At 61.3% G+C, this 22,162-nt stretch overlaps 2 protein-coding genes across 2 annotated transcripts; one reads left to right on the top strand and one right to left on the bottom strand.

Moving 5' to 3' along the window:
• The first annotated feature begins 805 nt into the window (after nt 1–805).
• On the top strand, nt 806–3,316 carry LOC142008378 (vacuolar protein sorting-associated protein 28 homolog). Its single transcript, XM_074985563.1, has 4 exons — nt 806–1,280; nt 1,502–1,555; nt 2,410–2,501; nt 2,907–3,316. Exons 1-4 carry the CDS (start codon nt 1,011–1,013, stop codon nt 3,022–3,024), a joined length of 534 nt encoding a protein of 177 aa, XP_074841664.1. The 5' UTR covers nt 806–1,010; the 3' UTR covers nt 3,025–3,316.
• A 1,193-nt stretch (nt 3,317–4,509) lies between these two features.
• LOC142009392 (tonsoku-like protein) lies at nt 4,510–19,381 on the bottom strand. Its single transcript, XM_074987383.1, is given in 28 exon segments — nt 4,510–4,703; nt 5,084–5,217; nt 5,835–5,908; nt 6,094–6,266; nt 6,781–6,952; nt 7,404–7,705; nt 8,304–8,382; nt 8,637–8,781; nt 9,060–9,144; nt 9,282–9,384; nt 9,431–9,598; nt 9,645–9,804; nt 10,057–10,160; nt 10,270–10,433; nt 10,567–10,639; nt 10,972–11,061; nt 11,236–11,300; nt 11,457–11,652; nt 12,401–12,526; nt 12,822–12,974; nt 13,224–13,361; nt 13,931–14,053; nt 14,227–14,398; nt 14,635–14,764; nt 15,341–15,524; nt 15,808–15,950; nt 19,200–19,295; nt 19,363–19,381. Coding segments are annotated over 28 exon segments (3,765 nt in total).
• Nucleotides 19,382–22,162: the final 2,781 nt, after the last annotated feature.

The raw sequence follows: 22,162 nt of genomic DNA, 5'->3' as shown, positions 1-22,162 counted from the left end.
TTCTGAAAGGAAGGGGCTTGTGTAGACATAGCCCTACTGTGCCTGACTGACTTAGATGCTGGGGGGAGAGACTGCATAGATTTGTTTATTCCAAGCCTGGAGGAACCAGTGTGGTCACCCAGGCTGTTCCCCTGTGTCCCTCTGGCCAGAGCCCTGCCCCCAGCTCACTCCCAGAGCAGACCTGTCCCATGAGAAATACAGCCCGCCTAGATTTAAAAACTGTCGGTGCTGGAGAACCCACCAAAGGTGAATTACACTCTCGCGGTCACCTGGCTTAGAGAGGGGGCCCCTGGGCTTTGGGGGGTGAGTGTGCACGCACGCACGCACACACACACACACTCTCTCTCTCTCCCTCCCTCCCCTGGACCAAAGGCACTTCCACCTTGTCGTAATCATATTACCTTCGTATAAATCCCTTGTACTTCCACGTCACACCTGCAGCAGTATTCAAGGTCACCACATCTCTAAAAAGATGTATTGGAATTGGGAAAGGTACAGAAAAGGGCAGAAAACCGATTAGGGGTATGGAATGGCTGGGGTATGGTGTGGGGGGAGTAGTAAGAGTGGGATTTCTCAGCTTGGAAAAGAGGCGGCTAATGTCCAGAACATCCCAACTGGTTGGACAAAGTCTATAAGGAAGTGGTGTTCTGTCTTCCTTCTCCTAATGCAAGAACTAGGGGTCACCCCATGAAACAAACAGGTAGTGGGGTTAAAACAGACAGAAGGACGGATTTCTTCACACAACGCAGGGCCAGCTGTGGGACTGCCTGCCACAGGGCAATGTGAAGGCTGAGACTATAACAAGGCTCAAAAACCTACTGGATACGTTCATGGAGAACAGGGCCACAAATGGCTGTTCAGCAAGGTGGACAGGGTGGTGCCTCTAGCCCCGTTTGTCAGAAGCTGGGACTGGGTGACAGGAGAAGGATCACCTTTTGGTGACGTGTTCTGGTCATGCCCTCTGGGGCACCCAGCACTGGTCACTGTCTGCGACCAGGCTGGGTGGCCCTATGTTCAGACCGTCTGGCCACGTTCTGTACTGTGCTCCCTTCCCCCAGCTTAGCACATGGAGCGGAACCCGGCTTTCCCTGGGAAATGCTCTTTGTTGGGGGTTATATGGTGCTTGTTACCCTGCCCTGAGCTTGCCCAGCCTCATTGTAACCCTCCTGCTGCTGCAGCTCGACTGCCCGCTGGCCATGGAGAGGATCAAGGAGGATCGGCCAATCACCATCAAGGACGACAAGGGCAACCTGAACCGCTGCATTGCTGACATCGTCTCTGTACGTTCCCGGGGCAAGGGGCTGTGCGCACTGTAATCCCGGCATCCTGTGCTTCTGGGACTTTGGCAGCTGGCCTGGCCTGTGCAGCTGCATGGCTGGTCCCCAGGGGGCTGTCAAGGGCCCGCTGTCCTGGCTTGCCCCCACCCTCCCAAGAGGGCTGGAGTGAGGTGCCCTGCTGCTAGCTTCCAGGCCATTGCTGAGGCACCTCTTTTCTCTTCCAGCTTTTCATCACAGTGATGGACAAGCTGCGCCTGGAGATCCGAGCCATGGATGAGGTGAGAATCATTTACAGAGGGACAGAGGATAAGACAGGGAGTATCTTACAGCCTTGGTATAAATCCAGGGTACACCCCCAGCTTGAATACTGCGTGCAGATGTGGTCGCCTCATCTCAAAAAAAAAAAACAAAAAACAAAACCACCCTTGGCTGTGGAAAAGTTTCAGAAAAGGGTAACAAAAACAATGGATTTGGACCGGGTCCATCTGAAGAGAGATTAAAAAGTCTGTGACTTTTCAGTTTAGAAAACAATAGATGAAGGGTGCGGGGACGACTAAGAGGTCGACAAAATCATGACTGGTGTGGAGGAAAAATAAGGAAAAGGTATTTACTTGTTCCCACCACACGAGATTTGGGGTTACCCAGTGAAATTAGCAAAAGGGTTAAGAACAAACAGGATGTATTTCTCATGCAGTGCACAGTTCACTTCTGGAGCTCCTGGCCAGAGGATGGCGTGAAGACCAGGACTTTATCAATAGAGTTCCAAAAAGAGCTAGATCCGTTCAGGGAGGTGAGGTCCATCGGTGGCTGTTAGCCAGGATGGGCAGGAATGATGGCGCTAGCCTCTGTTTGTCAGAAGTTGGAACTAGATGACAGGAGATGGACCACTCAATGCTCAGCTGTTCTGTTCGCTTCCCTTGGGGCACGTGGCATTGGCCACTGGCCGAAGACAGGGCACTGGGCAAGATGGATTTTGGTCTGACCCGGTGTGGCTGGTCTTCGGAGAGAGAGGGGGACAAGCTAGGGGTGCATGGAGGCTTCACTGCTGGAAGCAGCGCCTGAAGGGGGGTGGGGCTTTCCCAGCCGGGCCCCAGGCAGGAAAAGCAGAAGCTCCATGCTTTTGTGCATCCAGATCCAGCCAGACCTGCGGGAGCTGATGGAGACGATGAACCGCATGAGCCACCTACCTCCTGACTTCGAGGGGAGACAGAAAGTGAACCAGTGGTGAGTAGGGTGCTCTGAGGCCCCTGCCCTCTGCAGGAGCAAGCCCGGGTCCTGACCCAGCTCTCCAGGACAGGGCCTGGACCTGCCTTGCCCCATGGCGCTCCTGCCAGTCTGAGGGCATGGGGGAGCGCAGAGTGCCTTCGGGCCCAGCTCCATCAGTCTGCTCCCTCTGCAGTGGGAGGTGCTTGTCCCCAGCCCTGCTCGCCATGTCTGATCAGGGGCCTGGTTGCGGGGTGGGACCGTGGCCAGAGGAGCTACCAGCTTCCTCCTAGGCCAGCACTCAGGGCGACAAGTCATGGCTCCTGCCAGGTCCCTCCAGTACTAGAGCAGGCGCAAAGTGCAGCCCAGCAAAGGGCCTTCTTTCTGCTCTGGGGGCCAGGACTGTGCCTTGACTCTCCCCGGCAGGCTGCAGACGCTGAGCGGCATGTCTGCCTCTGACGAGCTGGACGATTCCCAAGTGCGCCAGATGCTGTTTGATTTGGAATCCGCCTACAATGCCTTCAACCGGTTCCTGCACTCCTGAGGCTGGGCCCTGCGCCCTGCCTGGTCCTGAGGAGCGCCCTCCCACTGTAGCAGTCCAGCAGGCTCCAGGCCCTTTCCCCTAGGCTGCTGTTGGGGGCAGGAGGCTGGGAGTGGTGCACTGCAGCCATTCCCGCAGCAGGGTTAGGGCTGAGTCAAGGTGAACTGTGCTGCTGCAGGGCACATTCACACTGGGCCAGCTCCAGCCAGCCTGTCTCCTCTCCTCCCTCCCCGTGAGTCCTGCAAGCAGGGCGGGAGACTTGTACACCTGCGGTAATAAACCCCCATGCTGGCTAGCCTGCGGTGCTGTGGCTCTTGCTGGGTGGGAGAAGCAGGCACAGCCACTGCACCTGTACTCAGGGTCTGGACCAGCCCATCAGCTCAGATTTTCTGGGTGCCACAGCAGCTGGCTAAGGCAGGGCGCTCCACCCTTGCTGACAACAGGTCATGCCCCAGGCTGCACGGGAGCCTGGGAAATGAGGGTGGGGGGTGTCAAACAGCTGTCCAGAGGGGGAGAAGGCTGGCAGGGTACAGAGCTCTGGCCCAAGCAGCAGAGGGCCAGGTCTCTGCGTCACTGCCTGCAGGGTGGCACAACGCAGGCCTGGAGCAGAGGAGACATACAGCACTTTATTGATTGGTTTCCCAGGCCCCTGCACCAGGCAGAAGCCCACCCTGTGCGGCCAAGAAAACACCAGCCAGCTAGTAAGTCTGTCTGAACTAGTCTAGTGGCCACTGGCAGGGCAGAGCTAGAACCTGTACAGCTCGGGAATGGGGGACAAATAAAATATCACCCTCCACCTGTGTGGGGAGACGTGCAGTAGGGAAGGGCTCTTCTGCAGGTGGCCGCCTTCAGTCTCTGGCAGCTTATTTCCCCACGCTGGCTTCAGAGCCTGCTCCAAGGCCAGTGCTGCCTCAGGAGCCAACCCCCCAGCCCTGCCAGCAGCCCCAGGGTTCTGCTGCGCAGGTGTGACTGCAGCTGGTGAGACACCACAGGCTGGAAGCCAGCTCTCCGGGGACACTCTGGGACTTGCCACCCCTCTCTGTTAGCAGCACAGGCCCGGTAGCTCACTGCCTCCTGGGGACACAGCCGAGGCCTTGGTTCCAAAGCCCAGGGACCCCCATGGGGCAGAGTCCTGCAGCGTTCTGGTGCTCGGAGCCCGAGGCAGACAGGCCCAGTTCCACAACAGCAGCCGGGGCCCTGCTTCCTTTGGTTACGACGGGATCAGCAGCTCCCTTCTCAGCTTGCACTGGTGCCAGGTGGGGGGAAGCTGCAGGGCTCTGGGCCCCCAGAAAGAACAGGTTGTGCAGCAGCAGCCAGGTCCTGCCCCTCCCCACGGGCCAGGCCTGAGTTCTGAGTGCAGAAAAGTCGCTGGCACAGGCCAGTCACCGTGCCTGGTTCCTCACGTCTGCCCAAGTTCCCTCTGCGAGCAGCCACAGCCCCAAGCAGGATGGGCCTCTTGTGTGCTCCAGCTGCGAGCGGTCGGGCACTTCAGATGCTCTTACAGAAGAGCTTTTGGTGCTGCGTGACTGCGCTCAGAGAGGTGCCCGGGGGGCCAAGCCAGGACTCACCCACGCCCCGCTGGTTGCTGCCGCTCAGCTGCCGGCTGCAGAGCCGCAGCTCACGCACGTTGGCAGAGACCCGGGCCCACGTGGTGCTGTCCAATGGGCCTCGCACCCTGCAGCCTGCGGGAAGGAAACAGGCCGTTGTAGCCACTGTGGCGCACTGAGAATCCTGGACCCGGCCCAAGAGGGGACAGGCTGGGTGACCCCCCTTGTGCCCTTTCTATCAGCTGCAGCCCCTCGCTACTTCAGTCCTGCCTCCTCTGCTCTGCTCTGCTCTGCACACCACTATGGAGAGAGAAGCAACTCGGCAGCGCCAGCCAGGCCGGGGGCTCTGCTGGATCAGGAGCAAAACTCCAGGGCTCACAGCCTGCCCCTGCCCCCTCAGGATCACCTCTCAGTCCCTCCAGCGAGGGCAGTGTGATGCTCCCGCGGCCCTGCCAGGTGCAGGGAAGCAGGACCCCTCCGCAACCCAGGGATCTTGGAGCCCTTCACCCCCTCACCTGCCAGGCTGAGGTATTGCAGCCCCTGGCAGCTCTCCCCCAGCGCTGACAGCAGCATCTGCAAGCCCCCGCTGGTAACCTCTGGGTTCGCAGACAAATCCAGGGAGATGAAAGTGGGACAAACCAGGAGGCACCTGGGACCAAGAGAGTCAAACAGCCCCATGCCTCTCGGCTCACCCACAATGCACTGCTGCCCCATGGCCCACCCACTCCCTGGGGGCTAGGTGTTAGATGTGCGGTGTGCTGGCACTGCAGCCTTGGAGCGAGACCCCCAGGGAGCACAAGGTGCGACAGGGAAGGGAGGCAGCTGGACAGGTGTACTGCCTGTGAAGTGCAGTAGTAGAACCAGCAGCTCCACCCGACCACCAATCCACGTACGCCCGGTTCTGGAGGCAGGTCCTGCCGCTCACCAGGCCTCCCACCCAAGGGCTTGTGGCTCAGACTCCCTTCCCACTCCGCCTCTTTTTACGGGAGGGGGTTCACCTGGTGGCCCAGAAAAGCACAATGCAGGGACAGAAGGTGGCCAGGGGGCTAAAGGCGAACATGGCCACCTTACCTCTCACTCAGGCTCTCTTCCTACTATGTCCCCATGGGCTGGCTGCTGGGCCCAGCCACCCCACGGCTCCTACCCAGCAGGAAATCACTCCGCATAGGACCCAGCTGGGTGAAGGTTGGTGTCACACACCCACCCCATTACCTTCTGCCCCACAGCAAAGCCCCTGGCCCCGGGACCCCAGCGCTGCCCCTTTACCTGGCCAGCTCTGCGACAGCCTCCTCATTCAGGTGGTTCCCAGAGAGAGCCAGGTGGGTGAGCGCACATCCCTGCTGGAATGGAACGGGGTGGGGGGCTGAGCCCAAAGCCACACACCACAGCTGAGCCAGTCAGGGCCAAGCCAGCTGCGTGAGAGGCCCACAGCCCCAGGACAAAAGGGGTTCCCCTGCCACATGCAGAGCTCCTGCAACTCCTGCAGCCAGAGAAGGGTTACTGCAGGACCCCCTTGCACCCGTACCTGTGTCAGGCACCTGACCACCGGATCCACGAGAGGCTCGCCTAGGCGGGCCGCCACGGAGCCAATCTCCAGCTGGCTGAGGGTGGCGTACAGCAGACTCCTGAGCAGCAGCTGCAGGCCGCTGGAGCCCAGGGCATTGTGGGACAAAGCGAGGGTCTTCAGGTGCACAGCTCCTGGGCCAGGGGCATGCGGGAGAGACAGTGTGTTAAGAGTGAGCCAGCTGCTGTCTGGCCCGGGCAGATAAAGGAGGCTGGGAGCTTGGCGGAGGGCCTGTCCATAGCTGCCTAACTGGAAACTCAGGCACCCAACAGGCCTGCACTGGGAAAGAACGGCAGAGCAGGCTGCTGTGGGGCAGACCTGGCAGGGAACCCAGGGCGTGGTAGCTGTGGGGCAAGACTGAGGCAAGCCCAGGCCTGGGTAGCTGCGAGCTGTGGGGCAGAAGCTGGCAGAGAGCGGACAGGACAGCGGTCCGCATTCTTTCCATGAGTGGAACCATCCTCACCCCCAAGCTGTAGGCCCCGTCCCAGTGAATGGGGCCCTCCTGGCAGTGCCTCTGTGTCACAGGGGGGCCTAGCCTGTAGACCGTGGCGCTGGGGGAGGGGAGCCACAAGGGAGGGCACCACCTGTACCATGAGGCCACACCTGCTGTGCCCCCACTCGGGGCTGGGGGAGTGCAGGGGCACTTACCTTTCAGGCTGTTGGCCAGCAGGAGGCGCTGGTGCTGCCCAAAAGCCTCAGAGAAGCCACAGGCCTGCAGCCGGATCGTGGTCAGGACCGGGCAGGCTCGAACCAGGCAGGCCAGGGCCTCGCAGCTCTTGTCCCCTAGGGGGTTCAGGCTGAGGTCCAGCTCTTCCAGGCTCTGGAACAACAGGGGGGAAGGAGTCACCCCAACCTGCTGGGCTCTGCCCTGTGCCACCAGACAGCCGGGGCTGCACCCCCGCTGGGAGGACCACAGCGGCAGCCTCAGCCCCAGAGAAGGGACGGAGCAGCAGAGCCCCCCCCATGCTACAGGGACCCTCACAACCAGCCCCTCCCCAGAAGGACCTAGGAGCAGGCACCTTGGCACCAGCATGGCCACAGCTTACTCCTCCCTGATCCGGGGAGCCCCTGGTGTCCATCAGGGCAGCCCTGGCAGGAGCTCATCAGGGCCCTTTACACCAGCAGTGCCAGAGCCGTAGCCCAGAGCGCCAGGATGGGCAGCTTGGGGGTCCCCGAACCTGCTTGTGTCTCCGGGGTTCAGGCGGGAGGCCGGGGCCCCTCCCACCTGCCTTTGAGGGGAAGGGAGGTGCTAGACACACCCACAAGCCAACCTGGAAGACCGCTTGGGAGGGCAGCCCTGCTGCCAGCGCGCGGAGCCCCTCAGCACCGAGCTGGTTGGCCGACAGGTCGAGGAGGGCCAGGCTGGGCATGGTGCCCAGCGTAGCCAGCAGCTCGGCAGCCAGGCCATCGTCCAGCCCCGTCCCAGCCAGCCGCAGCTGGCGGATGGAGCTGTGCAGCTTGAGGGCACGCAGGAGTGGGGTGAGGTGGGGTTGGTGCAAGGAGAGGCCACAGGTGCTGAACGAGGGGCCCGACTCCTGCAGCTCCATCATCTTCAGCAGAAGCCGGTGCTCGCCTGCAACAGGAGTCCATGAGGGAAGACCAGTCGCTGTGGGGCACCCAGACTGACGAGCTCCCAGCCAGCTGCTGCCTGGCCGGGGCTAGAGCCAAGCAGCCAGGGAGAGGGTGGGGGGCAGCCGCGACCGAGGACACCCTCCCCCTGCCCAGCACCACGTGGGGGGCAGCCGCGACCGAGGACACCCTCCCCCCGCCCAGCACCACGTAGGGGGCAGCCGCGACCGAGGGCTCCTGACATTGCGCACCGTTCAGCGGATGCTGGACAGGTCTTCCCCTGGCATGTAGCACGGCCCTGGGGGTGCCAATCTGTCCACCCGAAGCCACATTCCACCTCTGTCCCCTTCCGTAGCTGGGCCAGTGACCCGGAGACTGAGGGACTTGCCCGAGGTCACACACGCAGACGGTGGCACAGCTGTGCCCAAGCCCCCTGGACCAGCCTTCCCACTGGAGCCCCTCCTGCCTGTCCCCCCCACGGGCCGGCTGGCACTCTCCCCAGCCGGCTGACCGCCCTGAGGCGCTACAAAACCCAGCGAGACCCTGTACATCCAACGGTTCCCACACGCAGGCAGGCAGCAGGGTCCGTGGCATCCCCTTACCCACGGCCAGGCTGCAACAGGCCTTGCGATACCGGTCGGCGAGCGGGGGCAGGTCCCAGGACTGCACCTCTGCCGACACCTGCAAGGCAGACGAGAGCCCTATGGGTAGGAAGGAAGGCCGGCTGGCTGGGCAGCACTGGCAGGCTCAAACACAAGGGGAAGGGCATCGCCAGTGAGGGGTGAAGCCAGACCTCCGAGCTCCCAGTCATCTGGGCCCTGCCGGTTGGTGCAGAGTCCACAGTGGTGGGCCCCACCACGACCCTTCAGCGGCCTACAGGGGGACCTGGTGGGCTCAGCCCTGGAAGCGCCAATCCTGGCTCGGGTGCCCCTCACCTCCTCGTTGCTTTGCAGGACGTCCACGATGAGATCCTGGGGAGCCAGCAGTGCCCCTTCCTTCTTGAGGGTGAGCTGGGGCAGCAGGCCACAGGCCTGGTAGTGGCGCTGGGCCGCCTGCTCTGCCAGCCACGCCACCGGGCATCTCTCGAGGCCACTGCAAGGGAAGGGAAGGGAAGGAAAGGGCTGAGCCAGAGCGCCCCACCAGAACCAGGCCCCCAGCCCGCCCTCCCAGGGTGGGGCAGGAACAGGGCAGCCCCCCACAGTGGCAGAGGGGAATGGCCCTGTTACCCCAAGTCCCTGACCCCCTGGCGCTGCCTGGGAGCTGGACCCCTCCGAGGGTGCTGCTAATGTTGCCCCAGACCCGGCTTGGGGGGCAGGACTCCCGGGCTCTGGGCCACGCTGGGAGGAAGGATGCGAGGCGGCTCTCAGCTGTGGGGCACGGGGATGAGGAAGACGTTGTCTTGGACCCGGACCCGCACTAGGATGGGGGGTGGCCGAGTCGGGGCTGCAGCCAGCAGTGGGGCCTGGGAACAGGAGAGGGGAGTCAAGACCCAAGAGACAGCCCAGGGGACTCCCTTGCTGTTGTGCACCCCCAGCACCTCACCTGTGGGGCCTCTCCACTGCCGTCTACGGGCCTCAGACCAGTGGCTGGCTCCGGAGCCACCAGGGCCTGGCCCCCGCGGGACCGACCCATCAACGTCCTGTCCACTATCTGGGTGAGGCGGCTTTGCCGGGCCCTCCTCTTCTGGGGCAGAGCAGCTGGGAAGGGGTCTGCGCCGTCGCTCTCAGACCCACTGGTGCCCCGAGTCCGAGCCCGACTCCCCCGGGCGCCGGTGGCTCCTCTTGCGGGGCTCCCGGCTTGCCCCCAGGTCGTCCTCCAGCCAGTCATCCCCCACGTACTCCTCGGCTGGGATCAGGGACGGCCTGGCAGAGGCCTCGGCCGGCACCGGCTCAGGGACCTGGCAGGACTGGGCACTGCCCACGCCAGGGATGGCTGCTTCGTACTTGGCCTGCCCGCCCGAGGAACCCCGGCACCCGGCTCTCCTCCCCCGGCGCCCTCAGGCTCAGGAGCCGCTGCCTCTTCTTCACGGGCCGGAGCGGGGTCATGCACTCGTCCAGCTTGGCCCAGCACTCTGGCCCCTGCCCGCCACGCTGGGTCAGGATCCTGCAGGGCGCAGTCGCCTTCGTGGAGGGGCCCCCACTCTGGGGCTGGGGGGCCACAGCTGAGTGGGGGGGTGTCAGCGGCTCAGAGAGCTCCGCATCAAACAGCTGGCTGTGCGGCACATCCTGTGGGGGCTGAGCCACCTCTGCTGCTGGGCGGGAGACAGGGAACCCCGTGAGTTGGGCCCAGCCCCCAAGAGATGCCCCCCCACAGCACCACTCCCACCCGGCCTCACCTCGCCCCACCACCGCCTCCTTGAGCAGCTGCTCCATGGCTCGGCAGCGCTGGCGCGTCTCCTGGTCCAGGTCCCGGCCGTACATCCTCACCCACTCCCGGAGGGTGCCCAGAGGGCTCAGGCCCTGCGGCGGATAAGATGGAGGGGCTGAGCCTCAGGGCCGCCCCCAGAAACCCCACAGCTGTGCAGGGGTGCCGAGCCCAGCGCCCGCCCACAGGCCGCTGCTCCCCCACCTTGGCGTTCCTCAGCACCGCCGACGCGCCCCTCTGGAGCAGCAGCTCGGCCACGTCGAAGTGGCCGCAGTTGAGAGCGTCGTGCAGGGGGGTGATCCCCTCGCAGCCTGGGCCCCCGGGGTCATCGATGGAGGCACCACGCTCCAGCAGCAGCCGCACGATCTCTGGGCACAGGAGCCGGCAGTTACTGCTGGGTGGCAGCACCAGGGCCCCTCCAGCCGGCCCCCATCACCCGTTCCAGCCCCTGCCGTCATCCGCCCCCCACACCGACACCCTCCCACCCTCCTCACCACTCACCCAGGTGCCCGTGGTTACAGGCCTCGTGCAGCGGGGTCCAGCCGCAGTAATCCCGCGGGTTCAGGGGGTGGCCCTGCCCCCAGGAGGAAAGAGACATGAACAGGCATGAGGGTTACGTGGGGGCCAGGTGCCCTGCTGGGCTTCATGCCAACTCCCGCAGGATCTCCCCCTCCAGCTGCCCTCCCTGCGGGCCAGGCCGGGAAGCTGCCCCAGTGCCCAGCGCCTACCTGGCTCACTCCCACGCGCCCTGCAGGCAGGACACACTTGCTGAACGCGTCCCCTGCTGGGGGCTGTGAGGGCCAGAGCAGAGGGACGCCGCGACCCCAGCCAGCCGCCCAGCTGCCCCCACGGGCCGACGGAAGGTACCCCAGGGCGCCCTGCCTGGGAACGAGGAGCGGCTCCCACCTGCTCCAGGAAGAAATGGACCCGGCGCAGGTTCCCGTCGATGCAGGCGCGGTGCAGCGGGGTCTCACCCCGGTCGTTGCGCCGGTTCCACTGCAGGGCACAGGGAGGGCGGAGGCGGGGTCAGCACTGCCCGGGGGCCCCAGATCAGAGCCAGCCCCCTCGGCCCCCCGCCCCGCGCAGCGCCCCGGGATCCGGACTCGCCGGCGCAGGAGCTGGAGCGACGGCCCCACGGGGCGAAGACGCTGCGCCCAGGCCCAGCCTCACCTTGGCGATCCTGCGGCGGCCAGGCACGCTCTTGCTGTAGCCGTCCAGGTCATCTTCCTCCCCGTCTGGAACGCACAGGCCTGAGTGAGGCACCCGGCTGCAATACAGCCCCCACCCTGCCAAAGGGGGGCCTGCGCCAGGCAGACGCGCAGGGCTACAGCCTCACCCGGCCGGGACTCGGCTCCGGCTCCCTCCCCGGCCCCCCCAGCCGGCCCACTCACCGCTCTCAGACAGCTCCAGGTCGCTCTCCTCCAGGGGCTCGCTGCTGTCCTCCTCCTCCTCCTCCTGCCCCCGGCTGTCCCTGGCGCTGCTCCAGCCCTGCGAGCGGCACAGGCCCTGAAGTCTGGCCAGTGTGTCGGGGGCCTCAGGGCGCCCCCACTTCTGCTGCAGGGGGTGAAGGTGCTGTAGGATTTGCCGCTGGGGGGGTGAAAGGATGGGCTGATCACCCTGCCCAGCCGCAGATGGGTTTGGGCGCTCCCAGGGCTGCTAGCCCAGGCCTTGTCAGCTGGGGGCGCTGGCCTTTAAGGCAGTCCCCAGGCCCCCCGCCCAGGCCTGAAGGGGCCCTGCAGGGAGCAAGGCCAGGGCACTGACCATTGGAGCAGCTCCCAGGTCCCCCAGCCCCTGCCTAGCCCAGAAGGAGCAGCTCCCAGCACTGACCACTGGAGCAGCTGCCAGGCCCCCCAGCCTGGCCCAGCAGACAGGCTACGAGTGAGGGGAGGACGCTGGCTAGGCACTCTCGAGTCCAGCCCCAGCACCGCAGCTGCCCTGGGCGCCTTTCAGCTCCGAGCCCCGGCACCCCACGCCCTTCCCCTGCCTTTCTGCTGTGCTGGCGCAGGAGGAGCCGGGTGCAGCCTGGAATCCTGGGCGGAGTGAGGAGCTGGACTCCCCGGCAGGTGAGCAGCACGGTCCCTCCCGGGCATGTGCCAACAAGGAGCAGAGCCTGGAAGCGGGAGGGGGCCAGAAACCAGCACTTTCGGCCACAGGCCCTAGCAGGGAGGTGTTGTGCGTATGGCGGGGGGCTGGGAGGACTCCTGGGTGCCAGTCTCAGTTATCGCAGGCTCGGGGGACCCCGGGAGGGGCACTGCCAGCTGCCCAGCCTGAAGGGGGTGCTGCAGGCGAGCACTGGCATCCCCATTGGGCAGCAGCTTTGGGCCCGTCCCCTCACCTGCAGCCTGGGCTCCCCAGCCTGCTCCGCGCACCGGAGCGCGCTCTGAAAGCAGGGCTCCAGGGCCTCGTAGCCTTCGCCAGCCTCCTCCCTGGCCAGGGCGATGTTCAGCCAGGTCTTCCCCTCCTGGGGCACACAGACAATGGGATTAGCTTCCCCCCACCAGTCCAGCTCCACTGGCAGGGAGCCTACCCAGGGGCACGGGGTAAGTGACAAAGAGCAACTCCTTTGCCATCCTGACTCTTACTCCTGCCCCACCCTCCTTCCCTGCTCCCGAGCTGTGGGGCCCAGCCAGGCCCTGCTTGCTAGCTGAGCTCCCCTCCCGCAACTCCCCAGAGCACGGCCAAGCCCAGCACGGGGTCCCCAGGCCCTGCAGGGTGAGACCGGCGGGCAGAAGGCAGAGCCCAGGCCGCCCCCTCACCTCCAGTGGGTTTCCTCGCCGCAGTGCCAGCTCCGTCTGGTAGTGCTGGACCGCCCAGCCGGGCTCCCTCAGGTCCGCAAAGGTGGTAGCCAGAGAGACGTGGATCACAGCCAGCTCCTGCTCAGGCTTCTACAGGGACTCGGCGTAGCGCAGCTGCCAGAGACACCGTCCACAGCATGCTGTGCCCGGGGTGGCCGCCCGCCCCCGCAGGGCTCGCCCAGCCCCATCCCTGCTGCCTGCAGGAATCTGAGCGGGTGCCCCTGCCCTCGGGCCAGAGCTTGGCAGCACTTCGGCGGCTAGGAGGAAGCGGAACCAGCCCCTTACCATGCACGGAGCCCAGCCTCCAGGCAGCCTGGTCCTCCCCCAGCCCACAGGCCGAGAGCAGGGGCAGCCCTCACCCACCTGCCTCTGGTAGAACTCCACCGCCCGGCGATAGTCCCCATGCTTGGAGAACAGGTCCCCCAGCTGCTCACACAGGCCCAGGGCTGTCTGCAAGTCGCCGGGCACTGCCTCCTCCAGAGCCTCCTGCAGATGGCTGACCTTCATGGCTGGGGGAGAGGCCAGCAGTGTGAGTGGCACGCACCGGGGGTGGGCTGGGTTCTTCCCCCTAGAGGCTCAGGGCAGGTAGGGGAGCCACAGGTGAAGGGGTATGTGGGGACCAAGGTCCCCCTCACCCAACCCAGCCTGCAGGCCTCTGGGACAGTGAGCACCTGCCGAGCCCCCTTCGCTGCCCCCCTGGGCTGGTGCGGGGTCAGTGTCAAAGCACCGCCCTGTGGTGCCACTGGGGCTACGTCGGGGACGTGCCAGAAGCCCTGTCAGGAGTGGCCTGTGCAAGCGCGGCCCTGCACCCGAGAAGCCGCGGCACCTTTCCCTGGGCGTGCCTGTGACACGGGGGTGGTGGGGGCGGGCACCGCCCCAGGAGCCACAAGCCACACAGGGCTGTGAAGGGGAGGGGCTGCACTGAGAGCCAGAGGTGGAGAGCTCCCAGCCCCAGTCAGCCTGGGCTGAGCCCTGGGGAGTGACACCCAACCTCCTCCCGGCCAGTTGCACAGGCCACTGGGTCCCCTCAGCCCCCCCCGCGCCGTGTCGCAGGGAGCCCCAACCCGAGCCCCCTCAGCGTAACGCAGGTTCCTGCGGATGCTCTCGCGCTGCTGGGGCTGCTGGGAGCCCAGCACGTAGGCCTTCTTCAGCGAGCGCCTGGCGGCCACAAAGTCCCCCAGGCTGAGGAGCACCTGCAAGGCCCCAGGGCAGCAGGGTCAGCAAGGGGAGGGGCAGAGAGGTCCAACTACCAAAGGGTGCTGGCCTGGCGGGGGGGAGGGGGCTGTCCCCTTGCTGGCCATGCTGGGTGGTCAGGCCCCAGGGGGAAGAGCTTGGGGGCCAAGTACGGGCTCCCCGCTGCCCTCACCTGGGCGATGCCGGCACAGCACTCACTCTCCATGCACTTCTCCTTCATGGTGTGGGCGCAGTCGCGTGCCCGCTCCAGGCAGCGCATGGCCTTGGAGTGCTGCCCCTCCCGCAGGTGGATGTGGCCCAGATTGAAGTAGGCCCAGTACAGGTCTTCGTAGAGGTGAGTCTGCCTAGAGGGAGACGGGTCACCCCCAGGGTCGCCCGCCCATTCACGTCCTCAGGAAACCCCTGGGCCCTGTGCCCCCACCTGACACCCCCCAGCCACAGCACCAGCCGGTTTCCTGAGCCAAACGGCTGCAGCCACCAGCAGAGGGTGAACCCCAGGGAAACACAGGAGCTCTTCAGAGGGGCCTTCGGCCTATCAGCACCACCACCCGCCCCCCCCAGGGAGGGGCCAGGGCCTTACTCGGAGATGAAGATGCTCTTCTTGATGTACTGGCTGCACCTGGCCTGGTCCTTCATGCTGTCGTACACCAAGCCCTGGTTGAGGTAAAGCCGGGCCCTCATCTCACTCAGCTCCCGCTGCGGCACCTTCCCTGGGACAGCCAGAGCCAGCCCGTCACCCAGCCGGCTCCACAAGGCAGAAGCTCCAGGGCCAGAGAGGGGCTGGACAGGTCCTGGACCCCTCACCCTCCAGCTGGCCGAATGAGCTGAGCAAATTGTCTCCCAAGGGATGGGGTGCGAGTGCTGGGAGGTCCCTACGGAACAGTCTCGGGCACGGTCCTGGCTGCCCTGCTGTGGAACCGAGAGGTCAGAAAAGGCTGGAGGTCCCTGAGTGCCCCTGCATATCCTACAATCCCGGCGGCGAGCCTAACTGGGCCTTACAAGCCAGCACGAGTAGATGGGAAGCCCGGATGAAAGCCTGAGGGCCTGCCACTTCCTGGCCAGGCCAGGGAGTTCCGGCTTGGGGAGGGGATGGAGCTCAGGGACCAGGGACATCCCAGATGCAGGCTCTGGGGCAAGGACAAGGGGTAAAAGGTGGGGACTTAGACCGTCTGGTCAGACAGCCAAGGCAGAGGCCGACTGGTGACCCTCCCCAGGGCGCACCACATCCCAAGCTGATGGCTCCCCTCCCTAGCTCCGTGTCCCACAGCTCCCAGCCCGGCTCTCACCTTCCAGCGGCTCCTCCAAGATGGCCAGGCTCTTCACGAAGGCCTGCTCCGCCTCCCAGAGCGCCTCCCCGGCCTGGCCGCTCTCCGCCACGAACATGTAGGTGCGGCCAATGGTGGCCCAAGCCCTCTGCTGCTCAGTGTGGTCGGACACAGCGCAGGCCAGCTCCAGATGCTGGCGCTGGTGCTGATGGAGCAGGAGAACAAGAGGGCGCATGAGACCCCCCAAGCCCCATGGATCTGGGCTGGCTTTGAATTGGGCCCTGCAAGGCTGACAGCTCAGGGGTTACCACTATGTGCCCTAGTGTTCCCTTTTAAACCCCTCCAGCCATTCTGTCGCCCCTCCTCTGGCTTGCTGCCCCTCTCACCCCGTGGCCTTTGGCGGGGCTGAATACTGGGAAAGTAGCTCTCAGCCCAGCTCCTGGGGAGCCCCAATCCCTGCAGCTGATTATCCCCCTCTCCCCCATTACCTTCAAAGCAGCTTCATAGTTCTCCAGCTCAGCCAGGCGCTCCCCAGTCTTCCGGTGGGCCACGGCACAGCCGATAACATCCTCCACGCTCTCCAGGAGGCGCAGCTCCTCCTGGTGCTCCACCAGTGCCTCTCGGTACCGCCCTGCCGGGAGCAGAGAGACACTGGGATGACGAGCGAGCCAGCTGGCTTCCCAAGGCACAGCAGGGGCCCCTGGGATGAGGCGCACCCACTCCATCAGCTACAAGAGCAGCCAGAGTAACAAGCCCGGGCCGTAACCCCTCTTGGGGCTCAGAGCTGACATGCACCGGGGACTCAAGAGCACATCTCCTATGTTAACAACAAGAAGTCCCGTGGCACCTTATAGACTAACGTATTTTGCAGCAAAGGCTTTCGTGGGCAAAGACCTGCTGCATCACATAGAATCAGAGAACACTAGGACTGGAAGGGACCTTGAGAGGCCATCGAGTCCAGCCCCCTGCCCCAATGGCAGGACCAAGTACTGTCTAAACCATCCCTGATAGACATCTATCTAACCTGTTCTTAACTATCTCCAGCGACAGAGATTCCACAACCTCCCTTGGCAATTTATTCCAGTGTTTGACCACCCTGACAGTGAGGAACTTCTTCCTAATGTCCAACCTAAACCTCCCTTGCTGCAGTTTAAGTCCATTGCCTCTTGTTCTATCCTCAGAGGCCAAGAAGAACAAGTTTTCTCCTTCCTCCTTATGACTCCCTTTTAGATACCTGAAAACCGCTATCATGTCCCCCCTCAGTCTTCTATTTTCCAAACTCAACAAGCCCAATTCTTTCAGCCTTTCTTCATAGGTCACATTCTCTAGACCTTTAATCATTCTTGTCGCTCTTTTCTGGACCCTCTCTAGTTTCTCCACATCCTTCCTGAACTGCGGTACCCAGAACTGGACACAATACTCCAGCTGAGGCCTAACCAGCGCAGAGTAGAGCGGGAGAATGACTTCTCGTGTTTTGTTCACAACACACCTGTTAATGCATCCTAGAATCATGTTTGCTTTTTTTGCAACAGCATCACACTGTTGACTCATGTTTAGCTTGTGGTCCACTGTAACCCCTAGATCCCTTTCTGCTGTACTCATTCCTAGACATGCTCTGACAAAGCGGTTCATTGCCTCCAAAAGCTCATGCTCCAAAATCTCTGCTAATCTATAAGGTGCCTCAGGACTGCTTGTTGTTCTCGAAGTTACAGACTAACATGGCTCCCTCTGTGATACTCATCTCCCATGTTGTAGCTGACGGCCTCTGATTTTCTAGCTACAGGAAATACAGTGGCTCTAGCACACTTGGGCTACGTCTACACGTGCACCCAACTTCGAAATAGTTTATTTCGATGTTGCGACATCGAAATAGGCTATTTCGATGAATAACGTCTACACGTCCTCCAGGGCTGGCAACGTCGATGTTCAACTTCGACGTTGCTCAGCCCAACATCGAAATAGGCACAGCGAGGGAACGTCTACACGCCAAAGTAGCACACATCGAAATAAGGGAGCCAGGCACAGCTGCAGACAGGGTCACGGGGCGGACTCAACAGCAAGTCGCTCCCTTAAAGGGCCCCTCCCAGACACACTTTCATTAAACAGTGCAAGATACACAGAGCCTACAACTAGTTGCAGACCCTGTATATGCAGCACGGACCCCCAGCTGCAGCAGCAGCAGCCAGAAGCCCTGGGCTAAGGGCTGCTGCCCACGGTGACCACAGAGCCCCGCAAGGGCTGGAGAGAGAGTATCTCTTAACCCCCCAGCTGATGGCCGCCATGGAGGACCCCGCTATTTCGATGTTGCGGGACGCGGATCGTCTACACGTCCCTACTTCGATGTTGAACGTCGAAGTAGGGCGCTATTCCCATCCGCTCATGGGGTTAGCGACTTCGACGTCTCGCCGCCTAACGTCGATTTCAACTTCGAAATAGCGCCCAACACGTGTACACGTGACGGGCGCTATTTCGAAGTTACTGCCGCTACTTCGAAGTAGCGTGCACGTGTAGACGCAGCCTTGGATGGCAGCAGAGCATCAGACAAAATTAGCTACATGCAACGTTAGCCAAACTGGAGCACTCTGGGATCAGCCCAGGAGCGTACAGGGGGAGAGAACAGGCTTCAGGGGGTGCAGGCAACAGGCTGTGCCGAAAGGTAAACTGGCAGAGGGCAGGGATGCTCCTGGCACAGCTCCTCAGAGATCCGACACGAGCCCAGTTGTACCATATCTATTAATGCCCAAGGCAGGAACAGCAGGAGTGCACTGATGGGCTTTGCTGCAGACACAAGTCAGGAAGGGCGCTCGCTCCGGAGGAGGATCGGCATGGTAGGCAGGACGATCGGGGGGATCTCAAAGCCTGCAGCAGAAACGAGGCGCTGCTCAGTACGACAAAGGACAAGGTGCTTGGAGTGAAGGGCTACCGATAGCCGGAGGCTCATCAGCTGAAGTGAAGGAAGGTGAGAGAAACCTGGATGCTTTGGCTGGTTATAGGGTGACTAAAGCCACCTATGCAATGCAGCCACACAGCAGGCAAAGGCACAGTCTCTCCAGCAGAGAGAGGACCACGTCCATGACTGGTGACAGCTGGTCTGGAACACGAAGTACCATTTCCTGAGCACAAAGGGGGACTTCACCCCAGAGAAAGGCAGAGAAGAGCCACTCAGGTTGTTGAGGAAGGCAGAGGTGACTGGAAGAACTTGGCTGGCCTAGCTCGCAAAGAGAAGGCTGTGAGGGTGTCCCCCGAGTCTCCGGTGATACACCCAGGAGGTCAGGCCCAGGCTGGGGCCAAAGCAGGGAATGCAAGGGACAATGCTGGCCTGAGAACAGAGAGTCTTGAGTAAAGTTGGCTGGCACAAAGGAGAAGGTTTCTAACCATTGCAGGGAGCTGTGGGGACGGAGGCCAAACAAGATTCAGGTTAAGGAGAGAGCTAGATGTCACAATGGCAGGGAGTTTCAGGCATGGGGCGTTCTTCTTCAAGAGCAGGGCTCAGGTCACAGGCCAGGATCATCACACTGAATCGGCTCCCTGCTGGGGGAAGGTCAGCTGTGTGGCAGACACAATCTCCTGGGGGCTGGTCCCAGCCCATGGATGTACCATCCCTGCAAAGAAGAGCCATTCCAGGCCTGCTCCCACGGCCAGGAGCCCTCCCCAGCCCAGCCGTCACAAACACAGCCAGACCAGCACCGACAAAGACAGCCGAGAGCATTGCCCAGTGACCAACTTTCCAACGGTGGCCCCAAAAGCAGGGCCTCCAAACCTTCCTCAGAACGGCTCTCCCGGACCCATCTCTCCCAGCGTCAGCCCTGGCCACGAGAGCCAGACAGCAGTCAGCTAGCCACCCTTCGCCATTGAGAGCCAGGCCCTGGGACCCACTCACCATGTCTGGCCAAGATCTCCCCAAGCTGGTTGCAAATGGCAGCTTCCTCCTTCAGGCTGCCACTCCTCCGGGCCTTGTCCTTTGCTTTCTGGAGCACTGGGGGCCGGGGGAAGAGAAGAACATCAGAACCCAGTCAAGCTCCCACAGCCTGTCAGCATCAAACCCCTCTGGCGCAGAGTCATCGGCCCTCTAACTACGTGCCCAGCTCAGGGCAACAAATCACAACACGCAGGATTTCCAATTACCTCCACCACCATGGAATCTGACCCCCAGCCTGGCTGCATGCTCCCTGGGGGAGACAGGAGCTGAGTCCCAGACAGATGGACAGGACTGTCACAGGGTAGTCCAAACCCCCTCACCCCACACTGCCCAGACCCGTCTGGGAGCCTAGCTCAACGATCCCACCTATAAACGACCCTCTCTCTGGCCCCACATGTTGACCCACACACCCTCAGCCCCACCCACCTCCACCCCCTCTGACACCCTCCTGCCTCCCTGCCACACACAACTGCAATATCGCCTTCAAATCCCACACCCCCTCTGCCCTTGCCACCCTATTACCCACCTGCCTCTGACTCCCCCCATCACCCGGCCCCCTCTGCTCCCCCATCACACCCCAGATAGTGCACCCCCTTCGATCCCCCCATCACCCCACTGCTCTGCCCCACCCCCATCACCCCACCCCATCACTGCCCTGCCCCCTCTCACCCCCCATCACCCCACACCCCACTGCCCTGCCCCGTCCCCTCTCACCCCCCATCACCCCACACCCCGCCCCCTCTCACACACACCCCCTAGAGCTGGAAGGGACCTCTGGAGGTCATCTCATCCAGTCCCCTGCCCTGGCATCAATTTGCCCCAATCCCTCAATGGCCTCCTCAAGGCTTGAGCTCACACCCCTAGGTTTAGTAGGCCAATGCTCAAACCCCTGAGCTATCTCCCCACCCTAATTAACAGACGTTACTCATAACTTTAACTATAAAAATTATACGTGTACATAAATAGATTTTACAGGTCCAGGGGGTTATAACATTAAACATGATAGGTCACAAGTCATTTTTTGTTCAAAACATTTCTGAGTTATTCATAGGTGTGTTCATAACCCTTTTTCCGTAAAGCGTGGGGGGATGGTCCGTCACAACAATATGTTTAATCGACTCTCTGGGTAACTTTTTTAGTGCATCAACAAAAGCAGAGAGAAGCAACTGATGTCCACAGTCAACAATCTTATCTGGTGGCTAAACTGTGCTGCAGTCGGACAAATGCAAGGGCGAAATGACAGAACCCGGAAAAAAAAAGATTCGAAGGCTGTGCACTTTTAAAAATGAGTGGCTGCAACTCCCAGAGTATCAGAATTGGCTTATAAAGGCAAATGAAGACTCAGGATATTGTTCTATTTGTGATGTTCAATTCACAGTTAAGTTTGATTCTGTAAAAGCCGTCAAGCATCATGCAGAAACAAAGGGTCACAAAATCAAAGTACAAGGACAGGTGTGGTGTAATGCTAGCAATAAAGTCTCCGTAAAGAGTAACAATGCTGAAGAACAACGCATATGCGCAGCTGAATTGCTTTTAACATATCATGGAGTTAAACACTACCACAGCTACCGTTCTCAAGATTGTGGAAATAAACTGTACCCCTCCGTTTTCCCTGATTCCAAAATAGCCTCCAAAATTCACTGTGGAATGACAAAAGTAGAAGCTTTGATCGAGGCTGTATTAGCACCACATTCTTTAAAACTGGCTGTGCAAGACATTGGATCAGCACCTTTCTCAATCTCAGTGGATGCTTTTAATATAGGGAGCATGAAACTATTCTCAGTTGTCATCCAGTACTTCAATAAAGATAAGGGAATCTGCACATCACTCCTAGACTTTCTTGAAGATGCAGATGAAACATCAGGGCTGCGTCTACACGTGCACGCTACTTCGAAGTAGCGGCAGTAACTTCGAAATAGCGCCCGTCACGTCTACACGTGTTGGGCGCTATTTCGAAGTTGAAATCGACGTTAGGCGGCGAGACGTCGAAGTCGCTAACCCCATGAGCGGATGGGAATAGCGCCCTACTTCGACGTTCAACATCGAAGTAGGGACGTGTAGACGATCCGCGTCCCGCAACATCGAAATAGCGGGGTCCTCCATGGCGGCCATCAGCTGGGGGGTTGAGAGATACTCTCTCTCCAGCCCTTGCGGGGCTCTGTGGTCACCGTGGGCAGCAGCCCTTAGCCCAGGGCTTCTGGCTGCTGCTGCTGCAGCTGGGGGTCCGTGCTGCATATACAGGGTCTGCAACTAGTTGTTGGCTCTGTGTATCTTGCACTGTTTAATGAAAGTGTGTCTGGGAGGGGCCCTTTAAGGGAGCGGCTTGCTGTTGAGTCCGCCCCGTGACCCTGTCTGCAGCTGTGCCTGGCTCCCTTATTTCGATGTGTGCTACTTTGCCGTGTAGACGTTCCCTCGTTGTGCCTATTTCGATGTTGGGCTGAGCAACGTCGAAGTTGAACATCGACGTTGCCAGCCCTGGAGGACGTGTAGACGTTATTCATCGAAATAGCCTATTTCGATGTCGCAACATCGAAATAAGCTATTTCGAAGTTGGGTGCACGTGTAGACGTAGCCCAGAGGTGATTGTAAAGAACTTACGGAGTTGTCTTCAAAATGCCAGTCTGGTACAGAATAAAATTGTGGCATATGGAGAGAGAGATTTTGAAGAAAATGAGTCTGGTTTTGTGCACCTAAAACAAATGCTGGATTTACCAAACCTTGTACCAACACATTGCAGCACTCAGATAGTACACAATACAGCAAAGCATGGCTTGAGAATGCTCTCTTACGACGTAGAGTGTTTGGTCCTCAAGGTCTTCAGTGAAGTCTTTGCACTAGATGAGAATAACGGTGAACTTAAAGAGTTCTTTGATTTCATGAAGACAGACTATACAGAAATCTTACGCCAAGTACCAAAGCCCTCA

This window comes from Carettochelys insculpta, chromosome 2 (assembly GCF_033958435.1).
Source record: "Carettochelys insculpta isolate YL-2023 chromosome 2, ASM3395843v1, whole genome shotgun sequence".
In the NCBI taxonomy this organism is placed as follows: domain Eukaryota; kingdom Metazoa; phylum Chordata; order Testudines; family Carettochelyidae; genus Carettochelys; species Carettochelys insculpta.
This window is presented reverse-complemented; position numbering and strand designations above follow the sequence as displayed.